The sequence below is a fragment of the Vespa mandarinia genome, chromosome 9, assembly GCF_050613455.1.
Source record: "Vespa mandarinia isolate Hongniang chromosome 9, ASM5061345v1, whole genome shotgun sequence".
NCBI classification, from domain to species: Eukaryota; Metazoa; Arthropoda; class Insecta; order Hymenoptera; family Vespidae; genus Vespa; species Vespa mandarinia.
Genome location: NC_140818.1, coordinates 2508291 through 2533783, shown reverse-complemented (window position 1 = coordinate 2533783; position 25493 = coordinate 2508291). Strand labels below are relative to the sequence as shown.

Genomic DNA, 25493 nt, shown 5'->3' with positions numbered 1-25493 from the left:
ATTTTTTCGTATATGAATGTATATTCTACGTATAGATGTATGTATTATTAATGAACATGATTTCACAAATATATATGTATATACATATACATATATTTGTACATATATACTATATGTGTTGATTCATGGATACGATTTGTTTCACGAACCATAGATTTAACTAGTTACGGTCAGATATGGCCGGTTTACCGGTTTACTTTCACCCATGTAAATTCTCTCTCATCCCTTTGATGTCTCTTCGAGGTCGACCACGCCATTTGACCATCGTCATTTTGACGACGAATATACTGCGACATGTTTTATGCTATCATCGAAGTCACTCTCGATAATGCATATTACTTCTTACGCATCTATTTATATTGTTTATTTCTTGTATAATTTCGAGAGACAGATACGCAACTTCTCTTTCAATCTCATTTTGTTATATAACGGAATTATTACATTGCTTATTGTAGATGACCTTGATTGCATTCGTTTCTACAGATAGAAGGAGAAGTAAAAGGAAAATGTTAATTGAGACCACAGTATTTTTTATCTGTTATTTTTTTATGCGTGCGTGCGTGTGCGCGCACACATGTATATGTTTGTATGATAATTTGATCTATTATGTGTGTATAATATTATATATATACGTAATATTATAAATTATGTATATTGTTTTTTTATATTATGATAACATCATGTCATATGTTTTATAATATTATGATAACAGTGTTAATATTATAAATATTAATATTATATATAAATAATAATATTATATGGATATATGTTATTATGTATTATAATATTATGATATTATATATACAATAGGCTAAAATTATATTTATTATGTAAGTTCATCGGATATTTCTTTTATTACCAATATTTAATTTATAATGCGTTATTTTGTTATTATTTATTTTTTAAGTTTATATTTTTGCTGATTTCTTTTTTTTTTCAAATCACATTTAGAACTAGAAATTTTCTTGCTCGTTTCTCAAGGAAGGTTCTTTTTTCTGTTTTCTTTCGGTCTCCCTTCACCACTAAGAAACTTTGACCAATTAGAATGCAACCCAAGTTCGCAGGTATTCCCCTAGCTCTTTGCCTGAAGAATGTCTTGCCCCAAGGACTAAACCGTTCACGATTCCGACAAATTTTTTTAGAAGACCTCTGATCGGACCAGTCATCTCTGTTTATACCTGTTCATTGATGTGATTGGTTAAAAATATAAAAATAAAAAAAGAAGATTACAAAATAATTTTCATTCTACCAGTCTTGAAAATGGTCATCTCGACTTTTTTACTTACATACAATTATATTATTAAAAATAATTATTCATTCTAAATGAGAGTTAGAAAAAGTAACAATTTATTATTGATGTAATTAAATTACATTATATTTCTGTTATAAATTATTGTAAACTCAAATGAATTAATGTGATACGATGAATTAATATAAATTTATGTATAATTATATATAAAATATAAATATAAAATGATAATAAAAATAAAAATATAATATAAACAAAATACAAATAGAAATAAATGTTATTTATGAAAATAATTATACAATATATAATTCATAATAGACCTTCTGTTAAAATGTAATCTGCAAATATTATTTTATTTTTTTGAATTCTAAATCTAATCGAAGATTAGAAACATCGTTTTTTTTGTTGATCTCTTTTATTGTACTATAAAAAAATAATCCATAACAAAACAAATGTATATATAATAAAATATATATAATTAAATAATATATGGTACATTACACACGTTATTCGTAATGAAAACAAACAAAAACAACATTCTTTTCACTTATCAACCATTCAAATTCAAAAATTTGTACTAATGAGACTACTAAGGATCCAACAGATCTTTTTTTTCTGTACCAACCAATCTACCGGTTTCCCTTGCGGAGTGAACGAACTATATACAGTATGTCACAAAATTATTGGCACATGCGCAGAGAATTGAGAAGATTATGAAAAATATAAAAAATAATAAAAAGTATTTCTTTTTTCTATTTTTTATTTTAAAGTTCATAATAAAGATATATAATATTTAGACTTTAAGCGAATGACATTTAGACTTTGAAAAAAAATTGTTTCATCTAAAGTTGAAAAAAAAAATAAAGTTAAACTATTTCGTGTAGTAATTACGATCGAAAAATTTTTTTACACGTTGTACAATTTAATAATTTTATCAATAATTAATTTTTAACAATTTAGTAATTAATATTTCGTATACGCAAGGTATCCTTTTTGTTTAATTACATTTGCCAAGTCTCTTTGGCGTTGACTCTTTTATATATATGATTTTTTTTGTTTTCAAATAATTTTCTTCAATATTTTGTCATTCTCTCTTCTCATCAGTGTACTTTGTAAATTCGTTAATGATATCATGTTCACGTATTTTCTTATCTTAAGTCTGTTCTAGACCGTTTCAATTGTATTTAAATCCAATGTGATTGAGGTGTGTTTATGAGTATTTTGAGAACTATCATTTTTATATGATTGTAAAATTTTTCATTTGTGTTTGTAATGTCATTCGTTATCTTGATACAATTGAAACGTATTTAGAATGGTCTTCTTTTTTAGCACTTTCTTTTAAATTATTTTTTCAAATATTAAATTTTTATAAAAGTATATCATTTCTTCCATAGTTCCTGTAATAAATTCTTCATTTGAAAGCAAAAAAAAAAATAAATAAATAATACAGTAGAATCAATGCAACAAAGAACATAATTTGGTAGACATAATTGGACGAAAAGAATATTTCTTTCCACACGTTTGCAGTTACATACGAAATTTTAAGTATAATAAAATTGTTAAGTCTTACTATAAATACCAATAATTTTATAAATGTAATTTATGCGCGGAGACGTTTAACTTTATTTTCTTTTTCAAATTTCGATGATATATATATATATTTTTTTTATTAATTAATTTTATTCGATCAAAGTTTAAATATTCTATATTTTCTAAAAATAAAATAAAATAATATATATACAGATATATTTATAAAATAATATATATATATATAGATATTATCATTTTATTTTTCATATACCTTAAAATTTGTAGGGTGTACAGAATAATTTTGTGACTCACTGTAGAAGAGTTGATTTCAATAAGAAATATTCCAACACAATGAAAGTAAAGTGTGATGGTATAGGTTCCAGATGAGACAGAGTTTCCCCTTCTCGATCGAGTTTTGATTCGTTGTACTCGATCATGGTGATAGTTCGGTTATCCCTACTACTTTCGAAGGAGCACCTTCGTGACAGGTCTACAAGAACGATCGTGAAGCAGTCAGTGGTTGTTCCGTGCTCAAGTAGGTAATACTCTCACGCAGGTAACACGTGTGAGTACGAATGTCAAAATGTCGAGACAAGTTTAAACATAAAATCAGTGTTTTTTTTTTAAGAGATCATCTAAAGTCAAGTAATTTTCTTTGTGTTTTTTCATCATTTTAAGGACGACTGCGATTCTTTTTTCTTTTTTATTATTTATTTTTTTCTCCCCCGTCATTTTGGTACTTCTTTTTCTCTTCGTTTTAACTCTTCATCAAGGATACGTCGTTACTCATCAATTTATTCATTTGAAAGACAAAAATGGCAAAGGTAAGAATCTCACCTGGTATATATATATTTTTTTTTATAATTTCATATAATTTATTATTTTAATATAAATTTATTTTTATATTTGTATTAATACTATATGAAATTGTATATACATATTGTATATATATATATGTATATAGAGATTTAATGTATGTTTAGCATTAAATTGTATATATATACTTTTATATATATATTTTTATATTGTTGTAAGGACTGTGTCGTTTATGTGATAATCATGAAGTTATGGTCGATGTGTTTCTTATATATATTGAAATTTTTATAATAATAATAATAATAATAATAATGATAATAATAATAATTATTATTATATAATATTATATATATTATTATATATAAATATTATTATATAATTATTATTATATAATTATTATTATATAATAATAATAATTATTATTATTATTATTATTATTATAAATTATTAATTAATATTATTAATTATTATTATTATTATTATATGATAAATATTTAAAATAATTATAATATTTAATAATAAATATGCTAAATATACTTTTGCAAGTGGTATTATTTGTGTCTAATAATAAATATTGTTAATATATTTAAAATTTAATTTATTACTGTGTCAGTAGACAAAGTGTTATTTATATATATATATATATATATATATATATATACATATATAAATAATATATCTCCGATAATAAAAAAATATAATAAAAAAAAAAATAAAAAAAAGAAGAGAATAGATTGTTAAATCTAATTTTTCTCCTTTCATCAAGATTCTATGACGAGATCTTACGATTATCATACAAAAAAGAACGAAAAAAAATTCGATCGATAATGGATTGATTGATCGAATTGAAGTTATTACAGATGATCAGACATACATTCCATCGCTATGTTTGTGAATATTCGACATAATAGCAATTCTTACTTTCGCTTTGATCAATAAAAAATATTAACGTTATGGTTCATCACATTTCATGTTTATTCGGAAATAATATTCACGTTTTCTCGTTGTTGTGTCTATCTTGAAAAGAACTTAAGGAGAAAGAAAAAAAAGAAGAAGAAAAAGAGAAGAAATACGAAGAAATCATCATAATGTTTACTCAGATGTCTCGTCAAGGAAAATCTTTTTCTTTTGTTTTTTTTCTCTTTTTTTACTGACTCGATTGCAATCTTGTGTAAGATCAAAATACAAGATGGCCCAAAAGATTTCAGGATTGACAAAAATTTTGTAAGGTGGGTTGAAATGTTCTTAGGAAAAAAATTTTTAGATGGTTTTTATAAATAATTACTCCTTTACGATACTTTTTTTTTGGACTTCTAGTTAAATTTGTTGTTCTATAAGCTCTAGGTTTATAGTTTTATAATTTGAGAGAAAAAAAGATCGTTTAAATAATTTCGAATACAGAATAATTGATTTGTAATATCTCATGTAGAAGTATGTCCGATTCTCACAAACGTTTCAAAACATTTATGACCGAGCATTTATGCACTCGAAGAGACATACAAAATAATAATAATAGTAATAATAATAATAATAATAATAATAATAATAATAATAATAATAATAATAATAATAATAATAATAATAATAAAAATAATTAAAAAAAAAGAAGAAAAAAAGAAAATATATGGCGATTAGATCGAATATTTAAAATCGATAATTTGATTGAAATTATCAGAAATTGTTAATTTCTGTTTCGTTTTTCGAATTTTAAATTTATTGCAAAAATAATAAGAATAGGTATATATTAATCATTTTGATAGTCGATTTATCAGCATTGCTTGTCAAATTTTGCGATAGTACGATTCTGGAAATATAATCTCTCGTCAGATTCATAACGTAAACGGAATAGTTAAACGTGTCCTGTTTCACACTAATGATTCTACTCAGACGATAATAATCTAGTTTTGAAATACAGGTATATACATACATATGTATAGTATGTGTTGTATATTATTCGCATAATAAAATCTTTATACCTGGTTTATATCTTATTTTTTTTTCGAGAATGACGAGAATTTCTTGATTTTTATAAATTTTACGACGAAATAAAATTGAAATATATACACACGCACGCACGCATGCACGCACGCACGCATGCACGCACGCACGCACGCACGCACGCACGCGCGTACACACAACACATATGATTGAAAATATTTTCGAGATATTTAGTTACATCACGATTTTCATTTTTTTCTTCATTTTTTCTTTCTTTGTATATATAATATCCGGAAACAAAAATTAACAGAAATATTTTACACATAATAGACGAAAAGAAACATACACAATAGAAGAAAAAATATAGAAAATTTGTTTTTTTTTTAATAATATCATTAAAAGAATATAATAATACTATCCTAATGTTATGAACAGAAAAAATGAAAAATTATAGAGAAGTATTTTATTTGTGTTTATAATATCTGTAAAAGAAAATAATACTATAAAAAAGATATAATCTGTATATGTTATGATATAAAAAAAGTATTCTAATGCTATTAAAAAAAAAAAATTCAGGTTTAGAGAAAACAGACAAAAGATTTTAAAACATGAAGATTGACTTTCTTTCGGATTTCGGTTTCTCAAAATTCTTTAAATTTAATCGAACATAAATAATTCGTATATTCGAAAGGAAAAAACGGAGGGCTTTCACACGATCTCGATCCATTTTTTTTCTTTATATTTTTTACTTTTTTTATTTTATTTTATTTCATTATTTTTCTTGTTCTTATTTCTCACGTTATCTTTACAACCGAGATCAGTCAAAGAAGAAAACGAATGTTCTTACTTTCTCTCTTTCTCGTAATTTTTAGAGAAAGAAGGTCTCATTATTAAACGGATTTGATTGTTTCTTGTATAATACCATAAAAAATTCGAAAATGGTTGATTAAATAAAAGAAATTGATTTATTTCTTTCACGTGGCATTTGATTTTGGTTGTTTTATGAATAAATATGACCGATAATGAAAGAAATTGATTTATTTCTTTCAAGTGGCACATGACACATATATACAAACAAAGTTGCATCAGGTCGACACCTTGGCATTCTTTTACAGTTTGGAGAAGTATATATATTATATATATATTATATATACATAATTATATATATATATATATATATATATATATATATATATTTAAAAGAGTGATGTCAGTTACATGTATGGAATATCCCATAATTACGTAGATGAGAGTTACTTAAGTCCGCGATGTCTACTTTGATAGAAGTTACGTAGAAATAGTGAAAGGAATAATTTCAAAGACGTTACATTCTGTTCTTTTTTTTGTATCCTTTGATTTTTTATCTGATCTCTAATGTATTAATTAGACAAAATTGAGGAAGAAAAAGGAAAATTAAGGAGCTTGTATTCTCGAAAACACAAAATTTATGTTAAGAGAGAAAAGATAAAAAAAGGAACAAAAATAAAAAACGAAGTATAATTGAAAAACCTGTAAAGTCATCAAATTGGTCAGCCTGTAAATATGATTAAAAATGATTGTGGAACTGTTAAACCGGCTCTTCATTCTGTTATGAGATGCTTAATTTATCGTTATAGATATAAACTAGTATAAGTTATTATTTAATATAATATTAAGTAATAACTTGGATTGACCTTTAAATTGGTTAATAAATAATATCGGAGACAAAAAGAAACCATTTTCAGTATCTTATAGTTTAAATAGTACTTTTTTTTTACAATAATATAGCGTAATGGGTTGGACGATAATGTCAATATTTTTGGTAACTGTATCACTGGGTTGGTCAATAAATACTGTCAAAAACTTTAATATTTTATGTCAAAATAAGCAACAAAGTAATGTACGTTTCTGTAATCATACGATATTGAGTTAAGAACAACAAATAATGCTGACATTTTTCGAAATATCATAATAATTTTGAAATATTATTTCTAAATAAATAAGACGCTATTTTCTTCTTTTTGTAATAGTGTAGTTTTGGATTAATCAATAAATAATATTGATATTTTTTTAGTATCATTTTATAATAGTATAAAATTATCGAAGTTGACCACTGTCAAATAATGTTAGAATTATTCAATAAAAAATACTGCAGTTATTTATTAAAATTTATCTTTAATCTACTGGATACTGTTCAAGTGGATACTTGGAAAATTTTCAAGAATTGAAAATATAAATTTTATCAATTTATTTTAGTTAAACTTTCTATGTACATTTGTACTTGGTATACACATAACTTAAATCTTACAGCAATTGAATAATTTTAGAAAAACGAGAAGGAAATAAATCAAATAATAGGAAATAGCAATTTTAGTATAAAGATACTCTGCGGAGTATTGTATTATAAGGATTTGTTGGAGTTAAGAATTAGCTGAAGGAAGAAATTGAAAAGGACAACAGATCAATTGGTCATATTTTAGACTTAGACTCCAAGTTTATCTAAAATAAGAAATAAAAAGATAGTAGTCAGTAAGGTTATAGAAAGTATTAATTTATAAAGAACTTTTACATTGTAATAACAAGAAGACGAATGTTATTGTGAAGGATAAGGAATGTTATTGATAAGGATAAGGATATTTCCTGAATGATTGAAGAAATTCTAAAAGACTTAAGGGACAAAGCTTGAATAGCTTAATGATTTGTGGCAATAGCCTGGAAAGCAAAAGATTTAACTCCTAAATCCAAGCAAAGGACTTAAAACTATTTTCATGGATCGTATATTATATATATATATATATATATATATATATATATATATATATATATATAATGTACGATTTATGAAAATAACCTCTATAATATATTATATATAGAATATCATATATATTATATATATTTTTTATATATTACATATAAGTTGTGTTTATTTATTTATCCGTCTATTTTTCTTTATTTTTATATAATAAGTTCATCAACCAGTACATCTTTTTTTTCCTTCAACTGTTTTTATATTTTTAATTTGTCACAGTAAAAAATAAAAAAAAAACAATTTTTTTTCAACACATCAGAAATACATTAGAAACATTTGGATTTTATTATACTATTATTACGAGGATAATCACTCACGCGATGTGAAACGAAACAGAATGAAAAATACATACAGTCAACAATATATAAACTACTAAAATATTAATATATCGTGTCAAAAGATACATACATATGTAAAATGTCAATTAGATAAAGGTATATAAAAAACATGCGATACATACCTGCATACATAAGAATGAGATTTCACTGAAAACATAAGGATAATTTGATTGTCATTCAGTTATGATAATAACGTGGTCTTCTGCCTATGTGTGTGTGCGTGTGTATTTGTGTGTGAAGTAGTAAAATTATACTGGATAAGAGTCATTACATCGAAAGGCATTTTCTTTTATTTCATGTTTTGTTTCTTTTTTTTTTAACGTTGGTTTTCTTAATGGCTAATTTAATAGATCAACATTCTTCTTTTATCTATTTTTTTCTCTATTTTTTTCTCTATTTTTTTTTGCTCGTATTAAACAACTTTTCTCGCATACTTTTGTATGCTCGCAGAATTCGCAATAGAATTTACCTAATAGCTGTCGACAGTCGTTCAAGTTAGATGTTTAGAAAGTGTCCTTGAAGATCTATGAATGCGTATATTTTCTTTTAGTACCTGAAGATCGACGACCTTTGCGGTTTGTTTCTTTCCATTATTAGATTTAATTTTCTGAGATAGGATGATCATAATAAAAACAATAATAACAACAACAACAACAATAATAATAACAACAACAATAAGAATAACAACAATAACAATAATAACAACAACAACGACAACAACAATAATAATAATAACCAATCGTTGAGAGAAAACAATTTGATCGTTAATATCAAACTGATAGATTATTTTATTTAATTTGTTTCAACAATTACAATAATTTTTTTTTACAGTTTTAATGAAAGAAAAATATTAAATTAATGTTCATTCTTATTTTATTTATTTACTTTTTTTTTTATTATAGGCAGGTAAACATAATCTGGCATTTGTTGGAGATGATGGCAGAACTAATGGTCAGACTAATAGTAACTTTATGAATTCAAAAAAGATTGAAAAAGTAAGTTCAGATTTGAAATATAAATTTAATAATAACTATGTATATAGTGTTATAAGCAAAAAGTACTTAACATATTTTTTTGTTGATTTAATTTTTTTAGAACGACGATAATTTTAACTTAAATTATGGCGTCGAAGATAACAGAAAAGTTATGCAATCAACAATCGTGATGGAAGAAATGGTAAAGTTGTATTATTTTATATTTTTGTCTAATTTTTTTATATATTTTGTCTTTAAATAATCAAATAGTAATTTCTTTTTTTCGAAAGTTCTTAAGAAATTTTATAATAAAAATAATAATGTTGAAAGACGATAATAGAGAAAAGCGTTGAAAGAGCTACATGGGGCAATAGTATCGAATTTCTTATGTCCTGCATCGCCATGTCGATTGGTCTCGGCAACGTTTGGAGATTTCCATTCACGGCATACGAAAATGGCGGAGGTGTCTTTCTAATACCCTACATAATCGTCCTTTTCGTCGTTGGGAAACCATTTTATTATTTGGAAATGATATTAGGTCAATTCACCAGTAGATCCTCCGTTAAAATGTGGTCCGCAGGTATTATCCTACTGTAACTAGTTCTAACTCTAATACCAAAGCTAAATAATAGTATAATTAATTTATTTTTGTTTTCTTTTTTTTGTTTTTTGTTTGTTTTATATGTGCATTTTCACGACTAGTGCCAGCTTTTCGTGGTGTTGGCTGGGCCCAAATGTTTTCTATGGTTGCCGTTGGTACTTACTATTGTTCCTTGATATCAATGACCTTGTATTATTTGATCGGTAGTTTTCATTCACAGCTACCTTGGTCCACATGTCTTATCGAATGGGGAGATACGTGCGTTGATTCCGTACAAGTTGAAAATGCGACATTTCGCAATAGTACGGACAAGAGAAGTTCCGCTGAATTTTATTTCACGTAAGTATTATTTCTGATTACACCTATCAACGTATAAAGATCTGATTGTAATATCGAAAAATGTTAAGGATAAACGGGGAAGATGATAAATATAACGGTGAGGTAAAAAAAAAAGTAAACGGATGGCTTATACTGACTTGACGTTTTGAGATCCGGTCTTACAGGATGCAAACGTATTATTATCGCAAACGTATTAATATTTTTTTTCCACTTATATGATATATACAGATATGGTGTAGAACATTGAGAATAGCACTTCGTCTTGCACAATTATGACGGGTTAACATAACTCAGTAAAGATTAACAAAAGGTCCAATTAATATCTTTCTTGTAACTATCTACGTTTTTATTCGAAACGCTATCGAACTTATAAATATCTAAGTACGTTATTGATTCCATGACGTGGTATATAAAAGGAGTATATCTCGAAGAATCAGAAACGTTAATTACTTTAATTATAACCTTTGCTTGATCGTTATCAAAAATCTTGATACAATCTTTTACAAATTCGATGATATTACATTGCTCAAAATAAATAACATTTTGTTACCTAAATTATTATATTTATTCTTGAATATATTGAGATGCTAATAATAAAGATAGCAATAATTTTATTCTCATTATCATGTTGAAGTTATGGAAATACGGTATAACAAATTTCTGATTCAACAGGTCGTCGATTAAAAATTAAAAATTTTTAATATAAAAATAAATAAATCATATATTAGATCTTAGAATTGAACATAAATTCTGATTACACTCACGATCTTCAATTTTTTCCCTAAAAAATCATAAAAGATCATAAAAAATCATAAAAAATCATGAAAGATCATAATAAACTTATTAAATTATAATATCTTCATATCAGTATATGTACAAATCTAGAGGTGATCTATGTTTTTTTTTTGTAATCAAACATATCGAAGAATACATAGGTATAATCTTCAATGTATCAGATAAAAATTTTTTTTTTCTTCATTGGGCTATGTTAATATCCTTATATTTGTGTTTTTTTTTTGTTTTTCACAAATTTAGGAATAATAACATTATTCGCACATTGATAATATTTTCTTTTGTTGTACAGAAAAACAGTATTGAAGGAGATACCTAATATTGATAACGGATTAGGTCTACCCGATTGGAAATTACTTCTTTGCTTGTTAGTCGCCTGGTCAAGTATCTTTGCTGTCCTTGCACGTGGAGTTAAAAGTTCTGGCAAGGCAGCCTACTTCCTCGCAATATTCCCATACGTGATCATGATAGCTTTGCTGATCAGGGCGGTGACCTTAAAGGGAGCAAGCAACGGGATAATTTTCTTTATTCAACCGAAGTGGGACAAACTGTTCGATCCAAATGTCTGGTACGCTGCTGTGACACAGTGTTTCTTTTCACTGTCAGTCTGTTTTGGTGGTGTCGTCATGTATTCGTCCTACAACGACTTTAAACACAATATCTACAGGTTATTATTTTTAATAATTGTAAGATAATAAGGTTTATGAAAGATTTTTTTTTATATTAAGAACGATCTCTATAAGATTGGAGAAATTTTCTTTTCTTTTCTTTTTCTTTTTATGTACTTATGATTTATTACTGAGTTGGGTGATAAGTAATGTTGTTTTGAAAGTAGAATTTTGCAAATTTTTTTTCATGTTGTTATTAAATAATAGTAATTCCGTGTATATATATATATATATATATATATATATGTGTGCACATTATATATACTTAATATGCTGTGCTGTAATAACTTACGCTTTCTCTCTCTTTCTCTCACTCTCACTCTAATGTTGTATTTTGATACTATATAGTAGTAATGTTATCTTATAGTAACAGATAATTTATGCTAATACTGTGCTAATAATTAATGCTGTGTTATACTAATTCTTGGTATAAGTCTTATCATAATAATAATTTATTCTTAATATGAGCTATTGATATAATAAGTTGTTGCTACTATAATCTATTATAACAAAGTAATAACAAAGTATAATATTATAGTTTATATATAAAATACTAAAAATCCAGGGATTATTTATTACCCAAGGCACTATAAAAAAAATCGTTGCACTTATGTAACATACGATAGAGGTCCAATTAAACATACAATTATATTATGAGAGAATAAACTAATGATTATAATTTTTTCAAATTTTTAGAGATGTGATAGTCGTGACTACTTTAGACACCTTCACAAGTCTAATGGCAGGTTTTACTATTTTTGGGATACTTGGTAATTTAGCTTATGAACTTGGCACTGATGATATCAGCAATGTTGTTCGCGGCGGGACTGGATTGGCCTTCGTTTCTTATCCAGACGCCATTGCGAAATTTACGGTCTTACCAAATGTAAGTTTTATTTAGATATCGATTCGTTCGATCGACTTCGCTTTTTCTTTTGTTCTCTCTTTCTCTCTCTCTCTCTCTCTCTCTCTTTCTTTCTTTTTTTTTTAAATATTGTACAAGTATTTTACAATTATTCTAGAATTACAAGAGTAAAGAAATAGATGTGTAAATTATTCGTTATTTATGCGAGAGAGAGAATGAGTGAGATATGTCCTTTGAATTCTCAAGGTACTCAAGATAATTAGATCGAATGATAGTTTCTTTCTAAGCACTGACGCCATTAAAAATTGTTCGTTCCGCTTTGTTGAATACAAATCATCGTATTTCTAAGATACGATTAATATACTATAGATACTTATAGTCCATTTGTTTAACCCATAACGAAGTAAATAAATATACATTTAATTATGAATTTATATGTATATATGAAACTATTTACATAGTAAAGATGAGAATTTATCGATCGATACGAACGTGGTTTTAATTAATTATGTATTTAACATTATTTTTCTATTCTGTTATAGTTGTTCTCTATATTATTTTTTCTAATGTTATTCGTTCTTGGAATCGGAAGTGCTGTTGCACTAGTTGGAGGAATCGTTACTATAATCAGTGATCAATTTCCAAGCTGTAAGCATTGGTATATTGTACTTGGTACGTCTATCGTTGGATTCTTCTGTGGTACTGTTTATTGCACACCGGTGAGTGACTATTGTTTAATATATTACTATAATCATTTATAATATATTATATTATAATGTATACTAATATTATTCTATAATAATCTATATATATATGTATACTAGTATATGTACATTTACAGTTTTATATTTATAAAATATAGTTTAGCGTATATTATAATATATTATAATACAATATAATAGTATAATATTATACTACAGATTATATTATGATTATAATTATATAGTAGTATAACATAATAATAACGATAATAATATATATATTTAATACATAAATATATTTTTCGATATTCAATTTAATTATTAAGATTAGAAAAATATATATTATTTTATTGTATATATATGAATTACTTTTATTTATATTATTTAATATAAATAAAAGTTATATAAGAAAATATTTTAAATTTCTATATGTAAATAAAAAAAAAATTATAAAATACTTCAAATCGATTAACTTTGAAAATATCTATACAATTTGAATTTTGTTTAATATAATAAAGAAATATTAATTATTTACAGGGTGGCCAATTTATATTAGGCCTGGTCGATTATTACGCCGGTTCCTTTATTGTTTTCGTCTTGGCTACGCTCGAAGTGACTGGATTCTTTTGGATCTATGGATTAGAAAATTTCTTAGACGATGTTGAATACATGTTGAAAAGAAGGCCATCGCTTTATTGGAGAATTTGTTGGGGTGTAATCACGCCTCTCCTTCTAGCAACTATTTTAATTTATACTATCATTGGACTGACACCGTTAACTTATGCTGGAGTCTTATATCCTTCAAGCGCATATGGTTTGTATTATTATTTTTATTATTATAGTTTTTATTATGATATTGATAACAAAAAGTAGTAATATGATTCAATTATTTTCCGAATAATTAAATTTAATCTTAACTTAAATTTAAAGTAAATGTATAGTAAATTTATAATAAATTTTATTATATATATATATACATATATATGCATATGTATATGTATATATATATATATATATATATATGTTGTGTTATTATATAATAATAACATATGCTAACACTCTATTATTACATATTTCATATACTAAAAGTATGCTTTTATGATAATAAAGTTATAATATTATTAATATTATAGTAATAAAATTATAATATTATTATTTATAATATTGTTCCAGATAATTTTAATTTGACATATTTTTTATAAATTCTAGCTGCCGGATGGTCGTTACTTGCATTTGGTGCATTACAAATACCTTTTTGGATGATTTACACTATAATGAGAAAACGGAATTTGGGCATGCCAGAAGTATAATAATTTAAATTTTATTTAATATATATAATAATATATAAATGTTAAGTTGTATTAAAACAAGGAAAAATTATTTTTTTATTTTAGATGATCATAAACTCTTTCAGTCCCTCGGATGAGTGGGGTCCAAGAAATACTCAAGAATTAGCCAGTTGGAAGGAATATAAGGAAATGATGAGAAAAAAACGTGAAAATCGTAATTGTTCGAAATTAAAACAATTCATTTATGTTATTTTCTGTTTAGAAGAGAAACTTATATAATTTCATTCTTAAGAAGAAGTCGAATTTATGTATTATTATATTACACCTCGCATGTATGTATCGCATACGCATATATACGTACATATAGATTTTCTTGGACAACAAACAAAACTCAACAAAATGAAAAGAAATCTCTTGACTGATAATGTTTTTGTACGTCTTTATAACATTAAAAAATAAAAACGAAAACATATGAATATATATATATATATATTTTTTTTTTATATATATATATATTTATTTATTTATAAAGGAAATAATAATATAAAAAATTTATAATTAAATTTTTTAATTAAATATATTTAATAATATTTATAATTCAATATAAAGATATAATTAAATATATATTACAAAATTCTTCTTTCGAACTTTTTATTATATAAATATTTATATATATATATATATATATATATATATTCTATACGGTTTTTTTTTAATATACAATACCAAGGATATTTTATAAATTCAAACGATTGCATTTTTATCTTAAAATAAGATTAATATAATTATATAAACCTTTGTGTTTCAGACCTTATGACCTCTTCTATAAATAATTTATATTTAAATCGTTTGAAATTATAACTTATAGTTATTAAGAAAGCGTAATATTTTTTTTGTTTTGTTTTTAATGTTTTATCATACAGTATTATATTCATGGATGTGAAACTTGAGAATGAAAAATATAAAAAAAGAATTGTTATAAAGAAACAGTATGAAAGAACAAAAATAAAAAGAAAAAACAAACAAAAAACAAAAAATTACTTCAATTTGAATGATTTAGTGACTTAGATCAATGACTTGGATCATTGTTGAAAATAAACTGACTTTTATTTATACAAAACACATTATTACTCTTTTGAGGATAATAATAAATAAGTCACGAATTATCGTGCAAAATAGATTTTAATAATAAAGTTTTCATAATAATTAAGCCTCTGCACCTTTTTTTTTTTATTCTACTTATATTTCCGCGAAAATTTTAACAAAATAATCGCCCGATTCTCGATAATTTTTTATTAATGCATATAGACATTCTCAAAAGTTCCTAGATGATTATTCTCTTTCAATTCTTTTTATTATTTGATATTTTATATTTTTGATACTCTTCTTATTATTTTCTTAGAATAATTTTTAAATAATTAAGAAAGAGAATAAATTTTTTTTATATGAATCTCTCTTTCTCTTTCTCTCTTAATCTCTCTTTTTCTCTTAATTTACATTATTTTAATCATATATATCAATTAGAATAATACTTTAGAATTGGAAAAAAGAAGAAGGAAATTGATTTTTTAATATATTTTTAATTAATTATAATTTTTAAAAATAATATACACAAAATTGTTCTCATTAAAAAGATCTTTTATAATTGTGATTTAAATAATTTTAAGAGAAAATATTTGTAATCCGTCATTTTTTATGGGTTTACTAGTTACAGTATTAATATATCTATAAAATAAAATATCGACAGAAGTATAGAGAGAGAGAGGGGGGGAGAGAGAGAAAGAGATAAACGATCGATATTAATTACTCGTATAATTTATAAAGTTAGTATCTACGATTAATTCTTCTTCTCCTCTGCTTTCAATACTCATAGTTTCTTGATCCTCTATCATCTTTTATAAAAAAATATTTCTTTTTGTATTTTTATTATTATTAATTTATTAATATTAAAAAAGTATCGATTGATCAATGATCTATACGTACCATCATCTTATATTTTTCTCTTTCAATCATTAATTCTAATTCGAATTCACGTTGCTTGTTCCTTTGTTCTTCAGAAATCTATGTATACATATATATATATGTCTATATTATTAGATATACATTTTATTTTACAAATATATTTAAATAATAAATCTTTTATATTGTTACTTATTTATATATAATAATTATTATAATATAAGATATATAATTATAATTTTGTAATTTTTGTTCATAAAATATAAATATATATCAAATATTACAAATTAAATCTATTAACCATTTAATTCATTTTATCAATTATTGTTATTATTATATATTTATTATATATATATAAATATTTAAATATTATTGATTATTAATTAATCATCATAAACGAACCTTTAAATGAAGTAACCAATGTCCAAGATATTCAATTGGATCATATGGTTTTTTCGAAGCAATTTCAGGAAGAGCTCGAGTTAAAGCTTTGCTTAATAAATTTTTTAAATAAAGACTATCAGATGACAAGTAATAGTCGGATGAAGTTGAAGAATACGATTTAATGGAACTCGTTGAATCATTTAATTCCATCTGATAAGTCGATTTCATATATTCTATCTCATCTTCGGTAATATGCAAACTTTTTAAAAGTCTAAAACAAAAAGTCTTATTTAATATTAATAAATACATTGGATGACAAGTAGTCATTTATCGTTCAGGCCGTATGGTCAGAACGCCAACATTATTGCATTTATTCCGTAGAACATGAGTTATTATATTTGTTTCTTTTTGTTGTTTTATAGTAATTATTTTTTTTTTATATTAAAGAATTAGTTCGTTCGAACATACAACCTGATATATTCGTCGGTGAATCCATTAGTTAATACAGATTTGATAAGACTAGTACTGAGTCCTTTTTCACGTAAATATTTTTCTATTGACTTTCTTTCTCCTTTTTTACTCTCTTCGATGTCTATTGTTTCTTTATAAATCCTTTGCCGCGTCTCATCGTTTTCGTATTGTTCTTCTTTCAGAACACCTCCAATAATATCTCTCGTTATTTGAGGATTATCCAACATTTGTTCATCTTTTTTTCCAATCTCACCATGAATTTTATCTTTTTTTATTTTGTCGATATCAACTTGATTCAGTTTTATACCAGTTTCTAAAGTCTTTTCAAGTTTCGTTCTCTATTGATGTATGTATAATAAATACAATAAGACTGGATCTGATCGAAACTTGAAAGTAATATAATATATACGGAAGTATACTACGTAAATCTTAGGTATATCATTGATACGTAATAGGAAAAGTGAGAAGTGACGTAAGACGATTAGAATAATTATTGAATTGAAAAACGTAGATTCTTTAACGTAGAAAGCAAATTTTATTATTTCTAAAACCATGTAACTGTTAGCTGGGGTTTCCCTCGTGTGTATTAGTGTGTTTTTTTTCTGTGCATACATACACACAATATATATATATATATATATATATATATATATATATATATATATACGTATATATATATACATATATGTATATATATATATGTATATATATATATGTATGTATATATATATAGTTTAGTTAATTCCTTTTATCACCAAATTTAATTGTTAATTCATTAATTATTAAGTATAAGTGTATTTAAAATATATCATTTTTTCGTTATGTATAAAATTAAATACAATAAAATAAACATATAATAATAATAATAATAATAATAATAATAATAATAATAATAATAATAATAATAATAATAATAATAATAATAATAATAATAATAATAATAATAATAATAATAATAATAATAATAATAATAATAATAATAATAATAATAATAATAATAATAATAATAATAATAATAATAATAATAATAATAATAATAATAATAATAATAATAATAATAATAATAAAAATTAATAAAATTAAATTATTATTAAAATGTTAAATATAAGATTTGTTAAGACATCAAATTGAAGAAATAAAATTAATAAATATTTTAATAATTAAAAATATACAAATATTATAATGTAAAGAATTGAAGAAATAATAAAATAATAAATAGCATTCTTTTAATATATAACAAAAAATTGGGTTATATAGATTATTTACATACTTACATCTTCACTATCAGATATTAAAGAAGAAATAGATGGCGATAATAAAAATTTTCGAAATTCTCGTTTGGTATAATTCCCGGAAATTTCAACCCGATCAGCCGTTTTTTGTAAAAGTACTTTTTCATGGTGTACATTTTTCTGCGGGTTTTTATTCTTATCCATCATCATTTAATCTACTTTATTTCATCACAGCTTCTTTTTCATGCCTAATTTCAGTTAAAATGAGTTCGATTATCTCAATCGATTTTTAATGTAACCGAAAAAAAGACTTACAAATTTACAGAAAACTACCTTAGCGATTGATCCATTACTGATCGCGATAACGAAGATATGCTTTTTTCAATATTTATTTGTAAATAAAATAAAGAAATAAAGAATTAAATATTTTGTTTACATAAAAATAAAAACACCGTTGCATTAAAATAATTCATATGATAGAAAAATATAAATAAAAGTATGAAAGGATCAGAAATTTTTATCAAAGTCAAATTACTTTTATACGCTCAAAAATAAAAAGGATATTTCAAATTTACAAAAAACTACTTTATCAACTATATAAATGATTGATAGCTAAAAATAAAATACGATTTTATTTGTAAATAAAATAAATAAAATAAATAAACAAAAACTGCGAGTACGATTATGTTTATTAATATTTTTCATTTAAATCATGCATTTTTAATGGAGGGGAAAAAGATACAAGAAATAAAAATTTTTATAAAAAATTGAGTTTTCTTTTTCTTACGCAAAATTCTTTTTTATTCTTTTCTTCTATTATTCCCATCCAATCCTCTCTCTTTCACTCTCTCCCTCTCTGTCTCTCTCTCTCTCTCTCCATCTATCTTCCTTTCTCTCTATTTCTCTCTTTAAGGAAAAAAGAGAGGAAATTCGCATTCATTGGGCGTGCGCGATAATGTTTCTGCGTGAGAAGAAAACTGGAATGCGCATCAATGAATGAAGGTATATATATTAACGATTGTCTAAGAAAACTCACGGTTAATCTTGAATCAAAGTTGAGAATTTTAGTTACGTTAATAATTTTTTATACGTAAATTTAATACTTGTGATTATCATTTATTCATGTGAAGGAGAGAAAAAGAGAGAGAGAAAGAGAGAAAGAGAGAAAGAGAGAGAAAGATTATAACTTCGGTGCAACGAACAAAATCAACTAATACATTTGTTCGTTTTCTCAAGATAAACAATAAGGTATATAAACAATTTGTTACATATCCTTTTATTTGCTTATGCTATCTTAATAACAGGTGGATTTCATTATTTTATCTAATCTACAGGAATGCCTAGTAAATGAGAGATATTTGTCAGTATTATTCACAACGTAATCCTTGACAGAATCTTTCCTTTTTTTTTACCATTCGTGATCATGCTAATTTACGAGATAAAAAGTATAAAAAAAAGAAAAGAAATATATATATATATATATATATATATATATATATTAATAATACTAAATATACATAACTAATTAATTTACCTTAAAGTGATTTATTTATTTTTATATTAATCTCATATTTTAAATTTTATATTTAATTTTCTCTTTGCATCAATAAAAAATTATTATTCTTTTTCTTATTCTTATTCTTCTTCTTATTGTTATTAACAGAATTTTGTAAAATACATACACTTAGTTATACAAATTTATTCTTTATTCCATTATGTTCTTTCTTTTCCCTCTTTTTCAGAAAAAATCACACAAATACTAATAATAATTTTTATATACATACAGTTATAAAAGTTTATTATCTATTAATAAATGTATTTTTTTTTTTTAGGAATCACAAGAACTTCACGTGAACTTCAATTATTTCCACATAAACCTCAACGATCTCTTATTTGAAAAGTAGAAAGTATCTTGATATACATGGGGAAAAAGGTATGGTAACAATTTCTTATTACTTAATCTTACCAATGATACGTACATACGTACATATACACCATATATGATCATACGATATTTCTCTTATATAAAATATTATCTTTCTACTTGGCTAACGAATGTTATTGGTTAAAACGTCATTCGACACGATCAATGATCAACGAGTAATAACCGGTGACTGGGAGCTCTCTTGATGTCCTTTGTTCATGATAAAAACTCGTGATCAAGCTGACGTATAATGTATAGATAGATCGTTATATGCACATACATATATATATAGTGACGACTTCTACTTCATTAATGCGATATGTAGATTGAAGATTTTTGATACAGGATGAATCAAAAGTTCTTAGATAATTTTAATCAATTAATCCCTTTTAACAGGCTTTTTGGCTGATCTTTTCTTTTGTTCTGATTATAGAAAAATTCCTAGTCTGGTTTTACAACTTGAAGAGAAATAAAAATAAAAAAAAAGAAAAGAAAATTACCCCAAAGAGACTCGTATAAGTATAATTGATGTTTATAATTATCTAGTAACTTTTGGCCCGACCAATATAAATCACATTCATTATAATCTCGTTTATTATTATCATAGATATCTTAATGTCATTCACTTTAAAAAATTGTTTTCGACGTTAATTGATAACAATATTAACGAGATATTATGTACTTTTAGACATATCACATTAAAAATGGAATTACTAATCAAGGTTTCACTTTGGATGATATCACAGAATATAATGGCAATCGAAATGATTCTAATTCGATTTCTAAAGAGACCGTAGGTCTTTTGTTTTTTTTCCATTTTTTCTTTTTTTCATGTTAAAAAATGAAAATAGAATTTTTTTTTAATAACATGTCGTTTAATTAGACGGAAAGAACACAATGGGGAAACGATAAAGAATTTTTGATGTCCTGTATAGCCATGTCGGTTGGATTAGGAAATATTTGGAGATTTCCGTTCACCGCTTACAAAAATGGTGGCGGTGCGTTTCTTATACCTTATATAATAATTCTCATTGTTGTTGGAAAGCCATTTTATTTATTGGAAATGACTTTGGGTCAATTTTCAAGTCGATCTGCTATCAAAATTTGGGAGATAGCGCCTGCCTTAAAAGGTTAATGTCATACATTTTAATTGAATTTTTAATTGAATTCTTTAAGATCGATCAATTCGACATTTTGACGCTGTATTTTCTTTTCTTTTTTTTTTCTTTTTATTACAGGCATTGGTATTGCCCAATTTCTTACATTGTTGGCATTAACATCATACTATTGTTCCTTGATGGCATTGACCCTGTTCTATCTGATCGCCAGTTTTCAATCAGAATTACCTTGGGGTAAATGTAAAAAGGAATGGGGCGAATATTGTGTGAATTCATCGAAAGGAAACGATACTGAGGTTACATCCAATGGTATGAGCCTATCCAACGTCACTTATCTCAGTTCGGCCGAATTATATTTTTAGTGAGTATTTAATTACGTAATATACATACCTGACGATTTCTAAATCTGATGATCTGTAAAAATGTCTATGGCTAGCAAGGAGGTATTACGTGAAAAGGAGAATATTGATGATGGAATTGGATTACCCGATTGGCGTTTAACAATTTGTCTGTTCATCAGTTGGCTTTGTATATTCGTTATCGTCGTTCGTGGAGTTAAAAGTTCTGGCAAGGCTGCTTATTTCACAGCTATATTCCCTTATGTTGTTATGCTCATACTGTTCATCAGAGCTGTTACATTGAATGGCTCGGCCAATGGTATACTTTACTTTATTACTCCCGATTGGAATAAATTATGGACGTCCAGTATATGGTACAATGCAGTGGCACAATGTTTCTTTTCATTGACCGTCTGTTTTGGCGCTGTTGTCATGTTTGCATCTCACAATAAGATTGATCATAACATTTATAGGTCAGTATCGTTTAACATCAATTTTTTGATAAGAGTAATTCTATTGTGCTTCGAGAATGAATAATATTGGTATACTGATTGATCGATTAAACTCTTTTTTTCTTTTTTATTAACCGTTACTTTAAGGGGTGGTATGATTGTTCGTAAAATGATTGTTAATGATTAATTTATAAATTATTAAAGGATTCCGTGATGAAATATTTGACAATCAGATAAATTATTTTCTGACATTTATTCAATATAAAATTAATTATTTTTAGAGATGCAATGATAGTGACAACACTAGATACCTTTACCAGTTTTTTAGCAGGCTGTACGATATTTGGTATTCTTGGTAATTTAAGCTATGAATTAGAAGCTAAAAATATTGGTACAGTAGTACGCGGTGGAACAGGATTGGCATTCATTTCTTATCCAGAAACAATCGTCAAGTTCGATTTTCTACCACAATTCTTCGCTGTTGTCTTCTTCGTAATGATTTTTGTTCTTGGAATTGGCAGCCAAGTTGGACTTACCTCAAGCATAATATCGATCATCAATGATCAATTTCCAAGATGGAAACAGTGGCATATTGCGATTGGAACATGCTTCCTAGAGTTTCTTATTGGATTACTTTACGTTACTCCGGTAATATTATGAAAAAAAAGAATCTTTCATTTTTTTATTGATTTTTTTATAAGTTTTTTTTTCTGACAATATTGTAAATAAAAAGATTTTCAATTTGAAAGATTCTTCGATTCTGTTAATTTTTAATTTTTGTTTGCTTTTCTGTTTTATTTTTTCTTTCTTTTTTGTTTTTTCAATTAGGGTGGACAATACATGGTAACCTTCATAGATTATTATGCCACATCGTTTCTTGCATTCATACCAGCCATTTTTGAAATGATCGCTGTATCTTGGTGTTACGGTAAATGTTTTATAATAAATAATTAAATTATTGCATTTTCGTTTAAATGATAAAATGAATTGTGTTATGAAAAACTTTTTATAGGAATAAATAATTTCCTCGACGACATTGAATTTATGCTAAATCGAAGATTGTCGATTTTTTGGAAAGTCTGTTGGAGTTTTTTAACTCCTGCGATAATTACAGTGATTTTTATTTATAATATGATTAATTTGGAATTATTAACTTACAACAATTTTAATTATCCTGACATAGCTTATGGTAAATATTTAATATATATATATTAATTTTTTTTTATTATTTAGCTGGTTGTTTTTTTATGTTATTAGTTAATTATTAATATTATTTAATATAACTTTATTTTTTTAGTTGTTGGCTGGATTCTTTTTTCTATTGCTGTTTTGCAAATACCTTTATGGATATTAATCGCCATATTTAAAAAGAGACATTTACCTTTTCTTGAGGTAGAACACGATGAAGTATATTTAAATTATTTTATGAAATATGTATAATTTTTATTATATATATATTTTTCTTTTTTTTTTTTAAAGATGATTTCCCAACCATTTAGACCTTCAAAATATTGGTGTCCAATGAATGAAGAGACGAGAAGAAGATGGTTAGAATTTAAAGAACATCGGCGAAAATTGAAAGAAGAGGAAAGCGACAATGAGAACGAAACCATCTTTTATAAATTATTCAAATCTATTACATGTCGGTAGTATTGAAATGAAATGAAATGAAAATTTTTTTTGGTTTCTTTTTTTTTCTCTCTTGTTAATTATTATATCATGAAATTTCATCTTCTTATTTATCGATTAGAATTTAATTCATCGATTTTAATAAGTGTGATAATAATTTTTTTCTTGATTTTAGTGTTATTAATAGAAAGAAAAAACGACATTAATTTATGATTAATTTTACATATGTATGAAATATGTATTTTTATTTGGCTTCGAATATTAGATTTGTACATTAATTCTAACAATATAAAATAGAATATTTATACTAGGAATAGAATATTAGATTATGTTATTAATTCTAACGATATAAAATAAAATAAAGAATTAAATAAATAGCTTCTACGTTATCGATTTACGATTAGACAATGTTTAGAATGATATAAATTTTTTAAAAAATGTAAGTAACAGAAATTAGATATATAATATATAATATAATTAAAATGCTTTAAGAATATAAAACAGAACAAATAAGAACAAGTAAAACACAATAAAATCGTTTATTTAATTATATTTTATCAATTAACAATTCATAATTTCACCAATTTAATAATTAAAATACAATGAAATACAAATGAAAAACAAATTGGAATCAATATAATCGTTATAAACAAAAATAAACATTTCAAAGTTGAAAAACGAATTTCTATTTTTTCTTTTTTTTTTTTAAGTATAATTAACAATTTATTTTTTCTTTTAATAATTTTTTAAGTATTTTTTTTATCATCATAGAATATTTAATCGAAAATGAAAAAGTGTATGAGAAAAGCCTGCTGGTGAGATAAGCAATCATCTCTAATCTCACACATATATATATAGATACATATAATATATACATCAACCTCAATAAAAAAAGTATGTACATTAGATACACACAATCTACTATATAGCCTTTTGGAAGATTTATCGATCATAAGGAAATGACATCGATTGGACATATTGATAAAGTCATAAAGTTATCTGGGTTTTATATACTTTAGGATCTTCGAGACTTAAACATCTATTTAATAGCTTTTTTGTTTTCTTTTTTGCTTTTTTCTTTGCTAAAAATATTTATAC

The 25493-nt window shown here is 24.7% G+C and overlaps 3 protein-coding genes across 7 annotated transcripts; 2 read left to right on the top strand and 1 right to left on the bottom strand.

Annotated features, from left to right (window-relative positions):
- Window positions 1-3287: 3287 nt before the first annotated feature.
- Window positions 3288-15381, top strand: LOC118446487 (sodium-dependent nutrient amino acid transporter 1-like). 3 transcript variants are annotated; one of them, XM_085659354.1, is made up of 12 exons: window positions 3296-3344; window positions 3458-3603; window positions 9562-9654; window positions 9755-9835; window positions 9964-10213; window positions 10336-10573; window positions 11658-12032; window positions 12730-12919; window positions 13441-13617; window positions 14137-14413; window positions 14809-14903; window positions 14994-15381. In XM_085659354.1, exons 2-12 carry the CDS (start codon window positions 3595-3597, stop codon window positions 15165-15167), a joined length of 1959 nt encoding a protein of 652 aa, XP_085515480.1. In that variant the 5' UTR covers window positions 3296-3344; window positions 3458-3594; the 3' UTR covers window positions 15168-15381. The 3 variants fall into 3 exon arrangements, with proteins under 3 accessions (XP_035733065.2, XP_085515480.1, XP_085515481.1); XM_085659355.1 differs by having other exon boundaries at window positions 3298-3314; XM_035877172.2 differs by lacking the exon at window positions 9964-10213 and having other exon boundaries at window positions 3288-3603; window positions 10455-10573; window positions 14994-15380.
- Window positions 15382-15704: 323 nt separating this feature from the next.
- LOC118446486 (uncharacterized) lies at window positions 15705-21084 on the bottom strand. 2 transcript variants are annotated; one of them, XM_035877167.2, is made up of 7 exons: window positions 20914-21084; window positions 19722-19895; window positions 18977-19182; window positions 17703-18040; window positions 17250-17502; window positions 16872-16949; window positions 15705-16780 (listed from the first exon to the last, which is right to left on the bottom strand). In XM_035877167.2, exons 3-7 carry the CDS (start codon window positions 19142-19144, stop codon window positions 16688-16690), a joined length of 930 nt encoding a protein of 309 aa, XP_035733060.2. In that variant the 5' UTR covers window positions 19145-19182; window positions 19722-19895; window positions 20914-21084; the 3' UTR covers window positions 15705-16687. The 2 variants fall into 2 exon arrangements, with proteins under 2 accessions (XP_035733060.2, XP_085515490.1); XM_085659364.1 differs by lacking the exons at window positions 19722-19895; window positions 20914-21084 and adding an exon at window positions 19268-19306.
- LOC118446485 (sodium-dependent nutrient amino acid transporter 1-like) lies at window positions 19856-24679 on the top strand. 2 transcript variants are annotated; one of them, XM_035877164.2, is made up of 12 exons: window positions 19856-19936; window positions 20065-20182; window positions 20767-20867; window positions 21547-21651; window positions 21742-21988; window positions 22097-22337; window positions 22413-22787; window positions 23048-23414; window positions 23595-23694; window positions 23779-23955; window positions 24064-24158; window positions 24246-24677. In XM_035877164.2, exons 3-12 carry the CDS (start codon window positions 20856-20858, stop codon window positions 24414-24416), a joined length of 1890 nt encoding a protein of 629 aa, XP_035733057.1. In that variant the 5' UTR covers window positions 19856-19936; window positions 20065-20182; window positions 20767-20855; the 3' UTR covers window positions 24417-24677. The 2 variants fall into 2 exon arrangements, with proteins under 2 accessions (XP_035733057.1, XP_085515489.1); XM_085659363.1 differs by lacking the exon at window positions 19856-19936 and having other exon boundaries at window positions 19969-20182; window positions 23288-23414; window positions 24246-24679.
- The last annotated feature ends 814 nt before the right edge of the window (window positions 24680-25493 follow it).